At 41.3% G+C, this 14,774-nt stretch overlaps 1 protein-coding gene across 1 annotated transcript in view; it reads left to right on the forward strand.

Annotated features, from left to right (window-relative positions):
• Pgr (progesterone receptor) overlaps positions 1 to 14,774 on the forward strand; it is a 65,602-nt gene that overhangs the window by 18,796 nt on the left and 32,032 nt on the right. Inside the window, exon 3 of the mRNA XM_036193196.1 lies at positions 7,041 to 7,157. Within this exon, the coding sequence (XP_036049089.1) occupies positions 7,041 to 7,157 (117 nt within the window). The remainder of the gene's footprint in view (positions 1 to 7,040; positions 7,158 to 14,774) is intronic.

The following is a 14,774-nucleotide window of genomic DNA, read 5'->3' on the forward strand; positions in this document are numbered from 1 at the left end:
CTCAGCTGGGCAATTTTTTAATTTAATTATCAATTTTCAAGGTGGCCAGTGTGTGTGTGTCCCAGAAACTTCTAGAGTTTTCCAGTGAGTTTCATGTATTTCTTTCACTTGTTCTTTTTTACATTATTATGATGTTTATATAGTTGATGTGCTTTAATCACTTGAATTTATGTAAGTTATCTTTAGCCAGTGTCTTAGTTCATTTTCTGTTGCTAACAACATAATACACAGGCTGGGTGAGGTACAAGGGAAAGAGATCTATTTCTAGCTCATGGTTCTGGTCCAAATTGATGGGATGCACCTAGTTCCTTCTTGGTTCCTGAGTCCTAAGGTAGTAAAGGATACATATTGAGACAAGGAGCTAAACTGGGACCCAGAAAATTGGATGCTACAGCAGACCCTCTCCTGAGGCAACCTTTTACAGAATATTATTTTCTGGTGCATTACTTTTGTTTATGCTGCATTTGTTTAACTCTGTGAAGCTGTGTTTCTTGCCTGTCTAAAACACTGGATGGTCCAATAAAGAGCTGAACAGCCAATAGTGAGGCAGGAGAGAAATCAGTGGGACTGGCAGGCAGAGAGGATAAATAGAAGGAGAAATCTGGGGGAAGGGGAAAAAGGAGCCAGAGAAGGAAGAAGACTCCAGGGACCAGCCACCCAAATACACAACCAGCAACAGAGTAAGAAAGAAAGGTTTACAGAAATAGAGAATGGGAAAATCCCAGAAGCAAAAGGTAGATGGGATAATTTAAAATTAAGGAAAGTTGGCAAGAAATAAGCCAAGCTAAGGCTGAGCATTCATAATTAAGAATAAGCCTCCATGTGTGATTTTTTTAGGCGCTGGGTGGTGGGCTACCCAAAGAGCAGAAACAAACAATGACAGTAACCCATGAATGCACTATTTTCCTAAGGCATCAGTGACACTCACAGGTTATCTCAGTCTTATGACAGAGCTCCAATCACCCATCCTACCTGCTCCCGCCTCTTGAAATCTCTCAATGGTATTAAACATCTGCATGAGTTTTTGAGGGCAAAAACCACCTCTAGGGCATAGCATCAGCATGGCTTTGACACATTCTTTTCTACCTCCCATAAAGTCAAATTCTCTGCCATTCTCTGTCCACTATGTCACCAGAAATTATTCAAAGGTATGCAGGCTATTTTGGATGAAAAAACTAGCCCTCAATATTCTGACTCCTAGTATCTATTGCAGCCCACACTGGGCAGACCTAGAAAATATCTTTTGAAAAAGTGAGGGGGTCATGAATGTATAGCATGATTTCACAATACTGTCCTTCAGATATTCAGGGACCACATAATTCTTCGTTGTGAGGGATGGTCTGTCCATTGTAGGATGCTTGGCATGGTGTCAGGGGTCTCCCCCATAAGCTAAGTGGATCAGTTAAAGTTGTATTCATCTATTGTAGAATGTCTTGAAGAGGATTGAGATAATTGCCTCTAACTGCTCAGGTTTCTCTTCAGATTGCATAAATCTTTAAAATTCTACAAAATATCCTTAGTAATTATTGGTTAATATCTGCATTTCTAGTAACATTAAGATAAACATTGTACTGTTACTGTTTTGCACAGTTGTGACCTAATAACTCCCAGAATGACTTAAAGGAAGAATGACTCTCTTTGGCTCACAGTTTTGGAGGGCTCAGTATATGGAAATTTGGCTCAAGTTGGGAATAAAATCATGGAAGCAGGAACACATAGAGGAGTAAGCCCTCCACCTCACAGAAATAAAAAAAAATATGAAAGTGCAGGCAAAATTTAGCACAACCTTCAGAGGCACACTTCCAGCTACCCACTACTTACAAATTCACCTCTCATTGTAACCAAGACTTTATTTTGTTTGCCTTGGTTTTAGTCATAGATATTTGTCTTCTCATCCCAAGTTTGGATGTGTCTGTGACTTCGTTGGCTTTGCCCTGCTGTGTTTTCTAACCCTGTTTTCACAGCGAAGGTAGTGCGCCTCTGTTGTTTGTTTTTGCTCTTTTGCTCTTTTGGGGAACCACCACCCAGCTCCCAGATAAATCACACATGGAAGCTTATTCTTAATTATGAATGATTGGTCTTTGCTTGGCTTAGTTTCTAGCCAGCTTTTCTTAAATTATCCTATTCTCTTTACTTCTGTAAATCTTACTTTTACTCCATGGCTGGCTACGTAGCTGGGTGGCTGGCCCTTCTTCCTCCTTATCTCACTCCTTCTTTTCTCTTTTCTCTTCCTGCCAGCTCCTATAAATTTTCTCTGCCTCCAAGCCCCACCTATGCCTTTCCTTTCTCCTGCCTTGCTATTGGCTGTTCAGCTCTATATTAGACAGGCACAGTAACACAGCTTCACAGAACTAAATAAATGTAGCATAAACAAAAGTAACATGCCTTAAAATAATATTCTACAACAAGCCTCTTTAAACAGAGTTCACTTATCAGTGCTTTCCTTCAAGCCTGCTCAGGTCATGTTTTTGCCTCCAAAACATTCATTCATATGATACATATTTAATCATGTTTTTCCCTCTCCCAATTCTTCTCAGACTCCCATCTTCCCTACCCACTAAACTTTGTTATTCCCTCCCATCCTCCCTCCCTTTCTTCTTTTCCTTCTCTTTCTCTACCTCTCTCTCTTACTTTTTCTTGATCTTTCAAATACACACACACACACACACACACACACACACACACACACACACACAAAAACCAAAATAAACAAGCAAAAGTACTATAAGACAAAAACACAAACAAACAAACAAAAAATAAAAACTCAAATGAAATAAAATCCCAAAAGATCCATGGAGTTCACTTCGTGTTGGCCAACTTCTTGGGGTCTTCCCTGGGGTGTGCTTGATATACCCAGTGACACTCATCCATGGGTTTGAAACCCTAGTTCTTAGCTCTGTTTCTACCATTTGAGATTATCTATGTCTTATTTTCTGTGTTCACTTCTGGGTTACAGATTTGACTCATTTTGAAAAGTAGCCAAGACTGTAATGAAACAACATGTCTGTATAGTGTTTTATCCAGGACTACTGTGTCTGTGGCTGGAGTCATTTATTCATGTGGACCAGTTCACACTGCCTCAGCCTCCACTTCTGGGTCATAGTTCCTGAGACGCACCACAGTTATACAGATTCTTTTCTGTATATTTCCCTCTTATTGCCAAAAGAGACACACAAATGAAATGTATTCACTATGCTCTTATTAAAAGGCAACACAAAGGCTAGAGAGGTGTCCCAGTGTTTAAGACCATGTACTGCTCTTACAAGGGACCTGAGTTTGGTTCCCAGCACCTTTGTCAGGCAGCTCACAACTGCCTATAACTCCAGCTCCACGAGATCTGACACATATATATGGCTTCTGAGGCTACTTGTTCTCATGTGGGCATTCCTCCCTCCATACTCATATACTAATCAAAAAAAGAAAAAATTCTTCAAAAATAGGCAACACAATACATATTTTTAATTTATAGGAAATTTTTATTTAAGAAAATTTTAATTTAAGGAAATTCTTCTTCTAGTTTAAAATACAAAAGTTCATTTCAGTTAAAAATGGGGCCATGTAACATAACTAAAATATTGCAAGTCACTAGACAATGAAGTTACCCAGTCACATTTTAATCTTCATTCTTCTCATAATAAGAACTTTTAAAATAGTAGAAACACCAGAAAGTTAAATGTAGAGAGCAGTTAAAAACAATATGTAAATGCAATTATTTAGCAATACCTCGTCTGCAGATCTTTGGGGATGAAGAAAATCTGTCTTTCTGCAGATGATAGCAATGCAAGGATTTTTGGGTTCTGAAAAGCCCTTGCCCTGCAAACAAGAAGGCCTGAGTTCAATACCTAGAGTACATTGTAGTTAGAGTTTTTCTGCCTGGCCCAGTCAGGACAAATCTCTCTCACCAGCCAGGCCCATAGATGCTCAAAACCAACCAAGTAAACACACAGAAACTTACATTGTTTAGAAACTGTATGGCTGTGGCAGGCTTCTTGTTATCTACTTCTTCTATCTTAAATTAACCCATTTCTATTAATCTATACTTTGCCACATGGCTTGTGGCTTACCAGTACCTTACATCTTGTCATGGCTGCGGCTGGCGGTGTCTTTTTCCACTCAGCCTTCCACCTCCCAGAATTCTCTTCTCTCTTGTCCCGCCTATACTTCCTGCCTGGCCACTGGCCAATCAGAACTTTATTTACACAGAGCGATATCCACAGCAGTACATATAGAGCTTTGGTCAGAGTGGCCCACTCTAACCCAAGGCTGGCAAGATGGGTGGGGAGTGGGGGAGGGGGAATGACAGACAGACCTGTGGAAACGCACTGGAAAAGTTCTAGGTCAGTCAGAGACTCTGTCTCGAATAAAGAGACTTGGTCCTCCCATTTGACCATTCAAGCAGACACTAAACTAGAAGTCACAATATCTGTGCAGAGGACCTGATGCAGACCTATGCAGGCCCTGTGCATGCTGTTATTTAGAGAGCCTTGTTTTCTTGGTGTTCTCCCTTCCCTCCGGATCTTACACCCTTTTTGCTTCCTCATCCATGGGTTTCCAAGCGGCAGGATTTGAGGCAGACATCCCTTTAGGGCTGAGTGTCCCTAGGTCTCTCACTTTCTGTGTAATGCCTGGCTGTGGGTCTCTATGTTTGTTTCCTGATGATAGCTCAACTGATCTATGGGTACAGCAGAATATCATTAGGAGTCATTTTATCACTACATTTTTTTCTGGTTTTAGACCAGTATTATTTAGTTTTTTTCCCCTAAGTTCCTGGGCTATATAGTCTCAGGTTCTTGGTCACCCAAGCAGTGTTGGGGATAGACTACATCTGGTAGAGTGGTCCTTTAGTCAGGTCACTCCCTGATCGGTTATCCCACAAGCTTTGTGCCACCATTGCCCCAGCATATACACCCTCATAGAAAAGGGGTTTATGCTTCCCTTGGAGCTTATGTTGCTCTTCTGATAGCATGCAGAATACCTTCCTGTATCAGAGAGTCTGGGACATATTGGTGGAGGCTCTATGTAGGCACCAGCTGAACATCATGTTCAATAGAGGTAATGTCTTCAGCAATGGGACCTTGCTGTCAGTTTGTCGAGAGCCACCCTAATGGTCACTTGCACTGGGAAAAACAGGCATGTTGATTTTATGAAATGAGCATTTGGTACACAGAAAAGTGTCTCAGGTTTTCTTGGATCAGCAAGGTTAGACCAGATGGGAAAGGATAAGTAGAGCCTTGAAAGATGAGTCAGAGGTAGGGAGGAGGTCACAGAGGCAGGAGAGTGTCACTGATAAGACAGGGATACTTAGCATATGAGACTTTGAGACTCTGAAGAATGTAAAAGCATACAAATAATTTAAAAGAAAAGAGGTGTCAGTGGAAAGCTCAGCTGAAAAGTGCTGCTCTGTAAGCATGAAGGCCCTGCCATGGGTGTGGGGGGTGCCTCTCATCTCAGTGCTGGAGAGGCAGAGATAGGTGGATCCCAAGAGCTCTCTGGCCAGCCAACCTAGCCCCAGGTCCCAGTGAGAGATGATTTCTCAAAACGAGGTGGACAACTCTTGAGGAATGACACTAGAGAGGTTGGCTTCTAGCCTCTACATGCACACACCTGTGCACACACACACACATGCAGGCCCTGTGCACACACTGGGAACATGCACACTTGCATGAACACACAGACATGGGCACACACACACACACACACACACACATCTATACATACACACAAAATAACACATACAAAGAAAAGGTATAATATAATATAATATGATATGATATGATATGATATGATATGATATAAAATAGTTTCTATTTCTTCCTTTCTTTTCCAATTCAGAAATAGATGATAGATTTCCCCAAGAGAAAGAAATAGCATGTGTTATACAGTTCTTCCCTAGATTTCAACAAAGGCAGATGCCATGAACATCAGTTGGGAGCTAGATGGCATCTTGTATTGGGGTTTCATCATTGTGACATACATCCTGTTAACTCCTGTTGGATATGTGTGAGTAAACAGCTCAGTAATTTAATAGATTGCCTTGTTATAGACTTGAAGAGTGACTATGTTACATTGGACCAAGGGGAAGCAATGATATATAACCTGAGCCACCAAAATAAGGAACAAGAAAATAGGCCTGAGCATGGTACAATCTTAAAACCAAAATATAAGCTGGGAAATATTATTGGTAGAAAAGTGGAGGCAGCATACATTTTGCTGGGTTGTCAACCCCAAAGTTCAAGGCTATAGATTTCCATAATAAAATTGGGACAAAGCCAGTCCACTTATTCTTGGCTTTTTTTTTTTTTAAAAACCTGAACATGCACCAAGTACCTAAAGGAATGGCCCCTGTGATGAGGTCCCTTACATTCTTAATGGCTGGGAGTTATAAGCAAGCATTGTACCACAGAGGCCATGTGTGGGCTCCAAGCATTGTTCTTAAGCAACTCTTGTTGGGACTGCACGACTGTGTTGTTCCTTTAGCCAAACAAATTGACAGATACTAACTTGTAACCACCTTAGGTTATGCTGTGTCTGCTTTGTGGTTCTAATGGCCCAGTATTTATTTCCAAAGATGATCATAATTTAGAATGGACTGAGATTCCAGAAATTATTTAGACCATTTTGTATCTATTCCCATCTTCTATGGGTGCCCACTGGAGTGACACATGACGGGTGATGTAAGCTATGTCAATACCTTAACATTGTAACTTTATGTCAGTGTATTCAACTATCAGAAATGCCCCTTCCCAATTGAATTTAAATGCTGGACTACCCAGCTCTTTGCTTGTCTTGACATAAAAATTCATTCATTTTGATAATCACAGCCTCCTTATTTAGGTGTAAATAGTTGTTTGAATGTTCATAGCACTTACCATCACATCATTGAGGCCCAGAAGACACAGGTGAGGTCTGTCCCACTTCCAGGATGCAATGGTGGCCAGCAAGAGGCTAGCTGCAGGGGCCATTAACTTGATGCCCTGTGTATACCCTTTGACTTAGAGTCTTTACCACTTGTGAATAACTTGTACTTTTTCATTTTTTAGGGCAACATAACTATTTATGTGCTGGAAGAAATGACTGCATTGTTGATAAAATCCGCAGAAAAAACTGCCCAGCATGTCGCCTGAGAAAGTGCTGTCAGGCTGGCATGGTCCTTGGAGGTAATGTTGATGTTTTTGTCAATAGTATAGTGTCTTATAACACACAGTCAGAAGAATCCCTTATTTTATTCATCTTTATTCTTGTTTTTTTCTTGTTTATTGGTGGTGAGCATTCATACTCCAGTTTGAAACAACCAACAATACAATCCTGTTAACTCTAGAAACTTTGAGTATGCTGAGTTCTGTTGGGAGAGGAACCCCCTCTTTCTCTGCTATGTATCAGTAGACTTTATGATAGGGCCTGGATCTGTTGGTAGGCAGTATAGGTTGGAGTCTAGGCTCTGACACTTACTACTTATGTGATTTTAAATAATCCACCAATCCTTTAGGATTTGGGGCATTAGGCTTTTTAACTGTAGAATGAGAGTCCAGAGGTCTCTTGGGGCTCAGAACTTGATTGTGAAAGTTTGTGAGATGCAAATTAAGTAATGACTAATTAACCAAGGTTACCACCATGGACAAAGAATCCATTTCATGGACATGTAGTAGTAACTCCCTACTGTATTTTTGTTTTTAGGCTCTTATGGCTTTTAATAATATAGTAGTAAATGTGTTGAAGTTGGACCCAGCAGATAACTGAGTAGCTAAAGGTATTGCCACCAAGCCTAATGACTCAAGTTATAACTCCAGAGCCCATGTGGTGGGAGAAAACCAACTTCCCAAATTTGTAGTCTGTCCTCCATATGTGCAGCATGGCTTATTTGTGCCTGTGTGTGTGTGCTCCTTCATGCATGTGCACACATGCACATGTGCACACACACACAAACACACTTAATGAAACATATTAAAGTCATGGGTTAGAGAGATAGTAAAATGCTTGTCTTGCAAGCATGAGTACTTGAGTTTGATCTCCAAAATCTACCTTTTTTACAAGACTGGGTATGGAAACACTGACTTATGACCCAAGTTTTAGGGAGATCAAGACCAAAATTTCACTGAGGTTTGGTGGCTAGCCAGTCTAGCCTACTTTACAAACTCCAGGGCTGTGAGCAGACTTTGTCATCACAAGAGAAAATAGAGGAATGATGCTCATGGTTGTCCTCTGACCTCCACAACCACATGGGCAAGAATGCATGAACACTCTTACACACACACTTGCTCTCATACACATACACTCAAACATATTAGAGTCAGACCTTAAAATAATGGTTGTGTTTATTCTTTGAGAATTTCATGTATTTTCATCATATTCATTCCCTCCATAACACTTCCCAGGTTTCCTTTCACCTCCTTACCATACAGCCTCTGCCTCTTTCTCCCTTCCTCTTTCTCTCTCTCTGGGATCCAGTTTGTGTTGGCTGACTCCTGTGCACAGTGCCTGCCATGGAGTGTGGTTGGCAGACTCCGTGTCATCGCACTGGTAGGGGAGAGTCATAGCCTACACAAGAATGTCTAGGAATCAGTTTTGTATGTGGAGACTTGTCAAAAGCACCGTGAGACATACATTATGTTGAGATGAAAGGCTTCTTCTTCCAGGAGCCGCCTAAAGCAAGCTTGCTTGTGTTCCCTCAATGTTCCACATTTCTTCCTTTGGGAAATGTTATTTTTAGACCAATATTCTTCAAATTTAAAACCTCACCCAAGTGTTATTTCCTCCCTAAAAATTTTGCCAATGTTCTTGGGTAAAATTAAAACCCATTCAACATTCTGGCCACTTTGCTGAGCTGCAATAATTCACTGAGTTGCAGCATTCCTAGTACTTTATGGTTTTATGACTAAAGACTATTTTCCCCAAGTAAACGCCCAAGTCTCAAATGTGTCCATACAATGCCTGGTTGGGGAGGTGCTCAGAAGTCAGTGACTACATCAGTCACCCATTTTCAGTACTTCTCAAGTCCTGCACCTCAATTTCCTCCTCTTTCCTTTTCAGCTTTGTCCTCAACAGTCTTGGTGACCTCCCATATTTTAGAAAGCCAGGGCTTTCTCACAAGTCACACTTCTTGCTGTTGGAGCTGCAAAGTAGACTTGGAGATCCTGTGGCCACTCCCTGGCTCCATTGCTGCTTTTTTTCTACAATGTGGTTGCCTTAGAGAACACCATGGCCTCTAATTCAATGATCCACTTCCATCAGGATTATAACATTGTTATCAATTCTTTGACAATTTCATAATGGATTTTGATAATAGTTAACCTCCATTCCTCCCCCAACTCCTCCTAGAACTACCTTACCCAACTTTCTCTCTGTCTGTCTGTCTGTGTCTGTCTCTCTCTCTCTCTCTCTCTCTCTCTCTCTCTCTCTCTCTCTCTCTCTCTTTCTCTCTCTCTTCCTCCTTTAAAGTAAAAATTCATAGAGTCCAGTTGTCACTGCCCACATACTAACGGGTATGGGGTGGGGGTCAGCCACTGGAGCATGGTTGACCCATCCATCAGGAACTTTAATCTGGGATTTTCCCTTAAATCCCTTTAAAGGTTTCTTCCCTTTGACCACAGGTTAGAAATAGAGTTCAAGCAGAGTATTCAGAGTATGTCTGATGATGTAAGGTCAACCTAGAGAGTCTCATGCTCTCTCATAATGTTCTTGAGCCCTGCCCTGTCATCCAAGCTTGTATAGTCTTTCAATGCCCTCTCTGTGCATACATCTTGTCAGTTTACTCCATTATTCAAGCCATACCCTAACACCTCCAGAATTATCACTATATTTTCATAATTCTACATTATCACTGTTTTAGCTTAGATTCCTCCATGTTCTGATTTCTTTTCTTGCCTCCCTTCCTTTCCCTCCCTTCCTAATTTTCTTTCTTTCTGCCTACCCTTCATTCCTATTTCTTCCTCTTTTTTGATAACAGCAGAAAATAAAACTTCTCACTGTATGCAATGCTTGTCTTGCAAGCAGGGAATGTTGAGCTTGATTTCCAGAACTCACCTTTTTAGAAAGGCCAGGCAGGGTGATTCTAGTTCTAGGGTGGTTAAGATCAACACATCATTAGAGTATGATGGCCATCCAGGCCAGCCTACTGGGAATACTCTGGGACTGTAACAGACACTGTCTCACAAACTCCAGTCCTCCTGGGGCTTGCACTCTGCAGTGAGGTAAGTGACACACATCCAAAAGGACAAAGGCTCTGTGAACAATGTTGAGCAGGTGGATATATGCATGAGTGTCAAGAGGACGGCTTGTCCCTGACCCTTACAGTGGTCCACATCTTCATTTGACTTAGCTGTTTCCTGAAACAATAAAATTGATAGTGATATCTTTCCTAAAGCAGAGTGAATATATTCTGAATGGTGTAAATGTACATTCAATGTACTGCCCAAAACAGTGTATGTAGCAGAAGTGGTTTTACTCCTCCAGGGGAAAAATGGATTAGGCCGGTATGATTTGTGTAGTGTGTTACACACCCTACTTAGAGATGCCCTTGCTGATCTACTCACAGAATGGTCTAATCTCTACTAAGATGACTGAATTGTAAAAGGTGTGGGTCTCAGTCTGGAGAACATGGGGCAAAGTTCACCAGGGGAAGAGATAGAGGAGCCGGGAGTGTACCATATCCTTCCTGTGGCCTGGTTTCAAGAGGGCTAAAAGTGGGGAGAGAAAGGGCCTGCTGTGGGCCACTGCTGTGGTGCCCGTCACCCTTCAGAGTTCCTCTAGTCATTGAAGCCCAGGTAAGTACAGGCTTCCTCTACAAACTGGTCTCCTTCACATGCTGATCTTTCCAGAGCTTTCTGTACTCCCAACTCTCCTACTTCCACAGAAAGCAGCATGCTTGACCCACATGCCACACAGTATTATCCTAAGAAGGACAAGGAGAGAGTAAATTCTGAGAGATATGGTGAAAGTTTCCAAGAAGAGCCCAGAATGAGAACACTTTATGAGAGGAAAAGGAGGATGGTGTACACAAAGTAAATGGTGTATATCTGAGGAAGTACAGTGTTGCACAGCTTGGTGAGGATTTTTCTAGATGTAAGTCAGTGGAACAGGAAGAAGTGGAGCTTACCAGTATGTTGGAACAACAGGAATCTCGAGTGTGAATTCCAATCATCAGACAGTATAGAAGTGATCTTTTCAAGCCAACTACCCTTGGTCTGCCTTTTTCACACTCAGCCCAGTCTTCCATCCCTGAAGTCCTATTTCTCTCTTCCTCAGTCATGTTCACCACCCTTCTGAAGCCTGTGCTTGGAGTCACCTCAGTCTGTGTCTGCACATGGTTTACTTCTGCACACACACACACACACACACACACACACACACACACACACACACACGAGAGAGAGAGAGAGAGAGAGAGAGAGAGAGAGAGAGAGAGAGAGAGAGAAGGCAAAAGGAACGTCAGTGGAAGATTTCTTCAGAGAAGACCCCGAACATGGGGAAAGGAAGGATTCCATGCCATGGGTGTATACCAAAGTAGTCACAGATCAGAGATAGTAGCAAGGTCAACTTGCAGGAGACCTGTTGCAGCTGCTCCCAAATTCTCTATATTTTTGCTGCTTGTGGGTGGAACTTGTTCTATGAGCAGATCCAACAGTTCCCAGCCCAATGGCTGCAGCCTGACACGTTAGAGAAACACATTGAGCTAGCAACCTGTTGGCCAAGCTTCCTTGTCATTGCTTCTGTCTCCCTGTCACTGACTCCTGTTTCTTATTGCGACCCTGTGACCCAGAGCTTCTGAAATCATAGAGAAGTTAACCCCTTTGCAGAGTGTGCCTCTGTCAGTGAACTACTTTTGGGTGCAATGACCTTTTGAGAATGAAGAGAAACTATTAATGTTTAAAATGTGACAAGGGATAGAAATGGGAACTATTATGGACTAGCCATGATGCAGGTTGGTTCTCCATTTTCCTAATGTAATATGAAAAGTAGCCAAAACAAACATCTAGTCTCTTGGGGATGTGGATAAAATAGTAAGAGCTTTGTTACATACTATCTAATGCATAAACTTAATTTAATAAGGGTTTGTAGAATAAAGACAGGAATTAATCCTTTAAGGTCATATTTAAAGTATGTTTTCCTAAGTAGTCTCCACTGCTTATTCTGTGCATGTGTCATTACCACTAGAAATAATTAAATATATACTATTTTTCCTCTTTAAAAAACCCCAGATGTTTCCAACAATGTTCTAAACTGATTGAAGTTGTTTCAACTTAGTTTATCTTTCAAAACAACATGTTGTCTTCAAAATAATTGAGTTTCATAGTGTAGATGGATCATCAGGACTAACAATGCTGTAACAATACAGCATTTTGGTTTGTTGGTTTATTTTTGAGTTTGTGTTTTAACTTCAATACTTCTTCTCTCCCTTCCCTCCCCAAAGTCCCCTCTGTACTTTCCTTCAAATTCATGGTCTCTCCTTTCATTAATTATTATCACATGCATATATGTTTTTGTATGTACATCTATATTCTGAAATATAACCTGTTGAGTCCAAATAGTGTTACTTGTATGTGTATTTTCAGGAATGACCATTTGGCACCAGACCAATTGGTGTGCTCTCTCCTGGGGAAGGCCAGCTCTCCCACTCCCAGCTTCCTTCAGTTGTCTGCAGTTCTTTGTGTGTGGTAGAGGCCTTGTGGGATTTTCCCCAGTTTGCCTGTCATGTTTGGTGATGTTGTCTTTGTGATGTTCTATTTGTTCAACTGATGTTTGGTCAGTCATGTTGGTGGGACTTTATGGGTGTAACATCTGATGTTACTAAGAGACACAAAATCCCTCAACAAACTCCCTGATCCTCTGGCTCTTACAGCCTTTATGCCTCCTCTTCTGCAATGCTCCTAGAGCCTTAGGTGTGGGAGTATTCTGTAGATGTTCCCACTGAGACTGGGCTCCACAACTCTGCATTTTGGTTGGTTGCTGTTTTCTGTAATGCTCTCTGTCTGTTGCAAAGAGAAGTTTCCTTGGTGAGGGGTAAAGACTACACCAAACTGTGGGGATAAAGACAAATGTTTATGCATTACTGTTAGGGATTATGCTGGTTTAATAAATCAGTGGTTGTAGATTCTCTTCCAATAATCATGATTTTACTAGCACTGAATAGTTAACTAGGTTTCCAGTACCAGACATAGAGCATTTTTAGAGAGATAATTTGGGGATTAAAAAAATTAGTATATTTCAGGGCTATTAGAAAAATTCATTGAAATCTAGTGGTAACCCAAGGACAGTATGAGGAACAAAAATACAACAATGGCCTACCTAATTATTCCAATAGTGGATCCACACAGAAGTTTATCAGAAAGAAGTAGTCAGTACACTTGGGTCTCCTGGGATTCAAACATAGCAGAAACTTTCTGAGAGTCATTGACAGGAATCTGCACAATAAATAATCCAATTCATGTCACTCAGGAAGAGGTCATTACTGCAAAGGACTAGACTCAATGTCAGCAAAGTTTAAAATCAATTCAAGTTTCTGGAGGAGAGAGGGTTATGCTTGTGGGCTGTAGAAGTGTGTTCACTTTTGATTGACTTCTATCTGGGTAGTTCAGAGCTGGCTTGCTCCACATTAAGAAGAGGATCCTGTGGAAGTAATCACGACTCACACACTGCTGAAAAAGGAGCTAAACCCTCCTCTTCCTTCCTTCCAGGCTTTCTTTGCTTCCTTCCTCTCCTCCCTTCTTTACCCCTTTCTTTCTTCAGTTACATTTATTCCTCCTTCCTAAAGTTTCTCATTTCATATACAAACCTTTTGAATAAAGGTGACATATGAGAGGTAATCTTGTCCAGGATTTAATAAAATCCCATGGGAGAATGTCAGAAGAAATATGGTTTTGATGTGTCAAGACATAGATTTTGTTAATGGGCTGTTCCTGTTTGCCCCAGTTGCTGTTCTCATCCTGAGAATGATGATGAAGCTCTTGGTTTTCCCAGTGCCTGTGAGTCTTGTTTTTATGAATCACTTCCCTGGCTTTGCACAGGTCACAGTGAACTTTTACATTTAGTTCACTGCTGTGCATCACTGAGTAGGAAGATAGTTCCACCCCTAAGGATGGTGATATATCTTCTCCGTAGGGTTTCATGTGTCTAACTTCTTCAGAAAATATTTCTGCATAATGACTCTCTCTCTCAGACTCTCTCTCTCTCTCTCTCTCTCTCTCTCTCTCTCTCTCTCTCTCTCTCTCACACACACACACACACACACACACACACACACACACACACTCACACTCTCTCTCTCTCTCTCTCTCTCTCTCTCTCTCTCTCTCTCTCTCACACACACACACACACACACACACACACACACACACTCAGAAAGGAATACAGTTCTTTTACATTTGTGGAAAGAATGCTAAGGAACTACAAAAGTAACTAGCGCTTTCAAAAATAAAGAAACTTTTACATAGAGGAGTAATTAAGTGAATAAGTAATGTTTGTTAAACATTTCTGTAGCTATGTTTTTTGTTGTTGGTGGTTTTTTTTTGTTGTTTTGTTTTGTAGAGAGTCCTGTACTCAAACTCTTGAAAGCTGTGTGAGGAAGCAGTGGCTGGCCACTGCCCTCACCTCTCTGAGTAAGGGTCAGCCTCCCTTCTTTTCATGTAGAGGACGATGTCCTGCGCTGAAGAGGATGAGTTGTACAGCAAAAGTTTATCCTTGTCATTGGCGTTTCCTCTACACTTCACCACCACACTTTTCCTGGAGAATCCCCCAAGTCTGAATTCAGCTCAGAAGTCTAGAAGCCTGTTCTGACCTTT

This window comes from Onychomys torridus, chromosome 7 (genome assembly GCF_903995425.1).
Source record: "Onychomys torridus chromosome 7, mOncTor1.1, whole genome shotgun sequence".
In the NCBI taxonomy this organism is placed as follows: domain Eukaryota; kingdom Metazoa; phylum Chordata; class Mammalia; order Rodentia; family Cricetidae; genus Onychomys; species Onychomys torridus.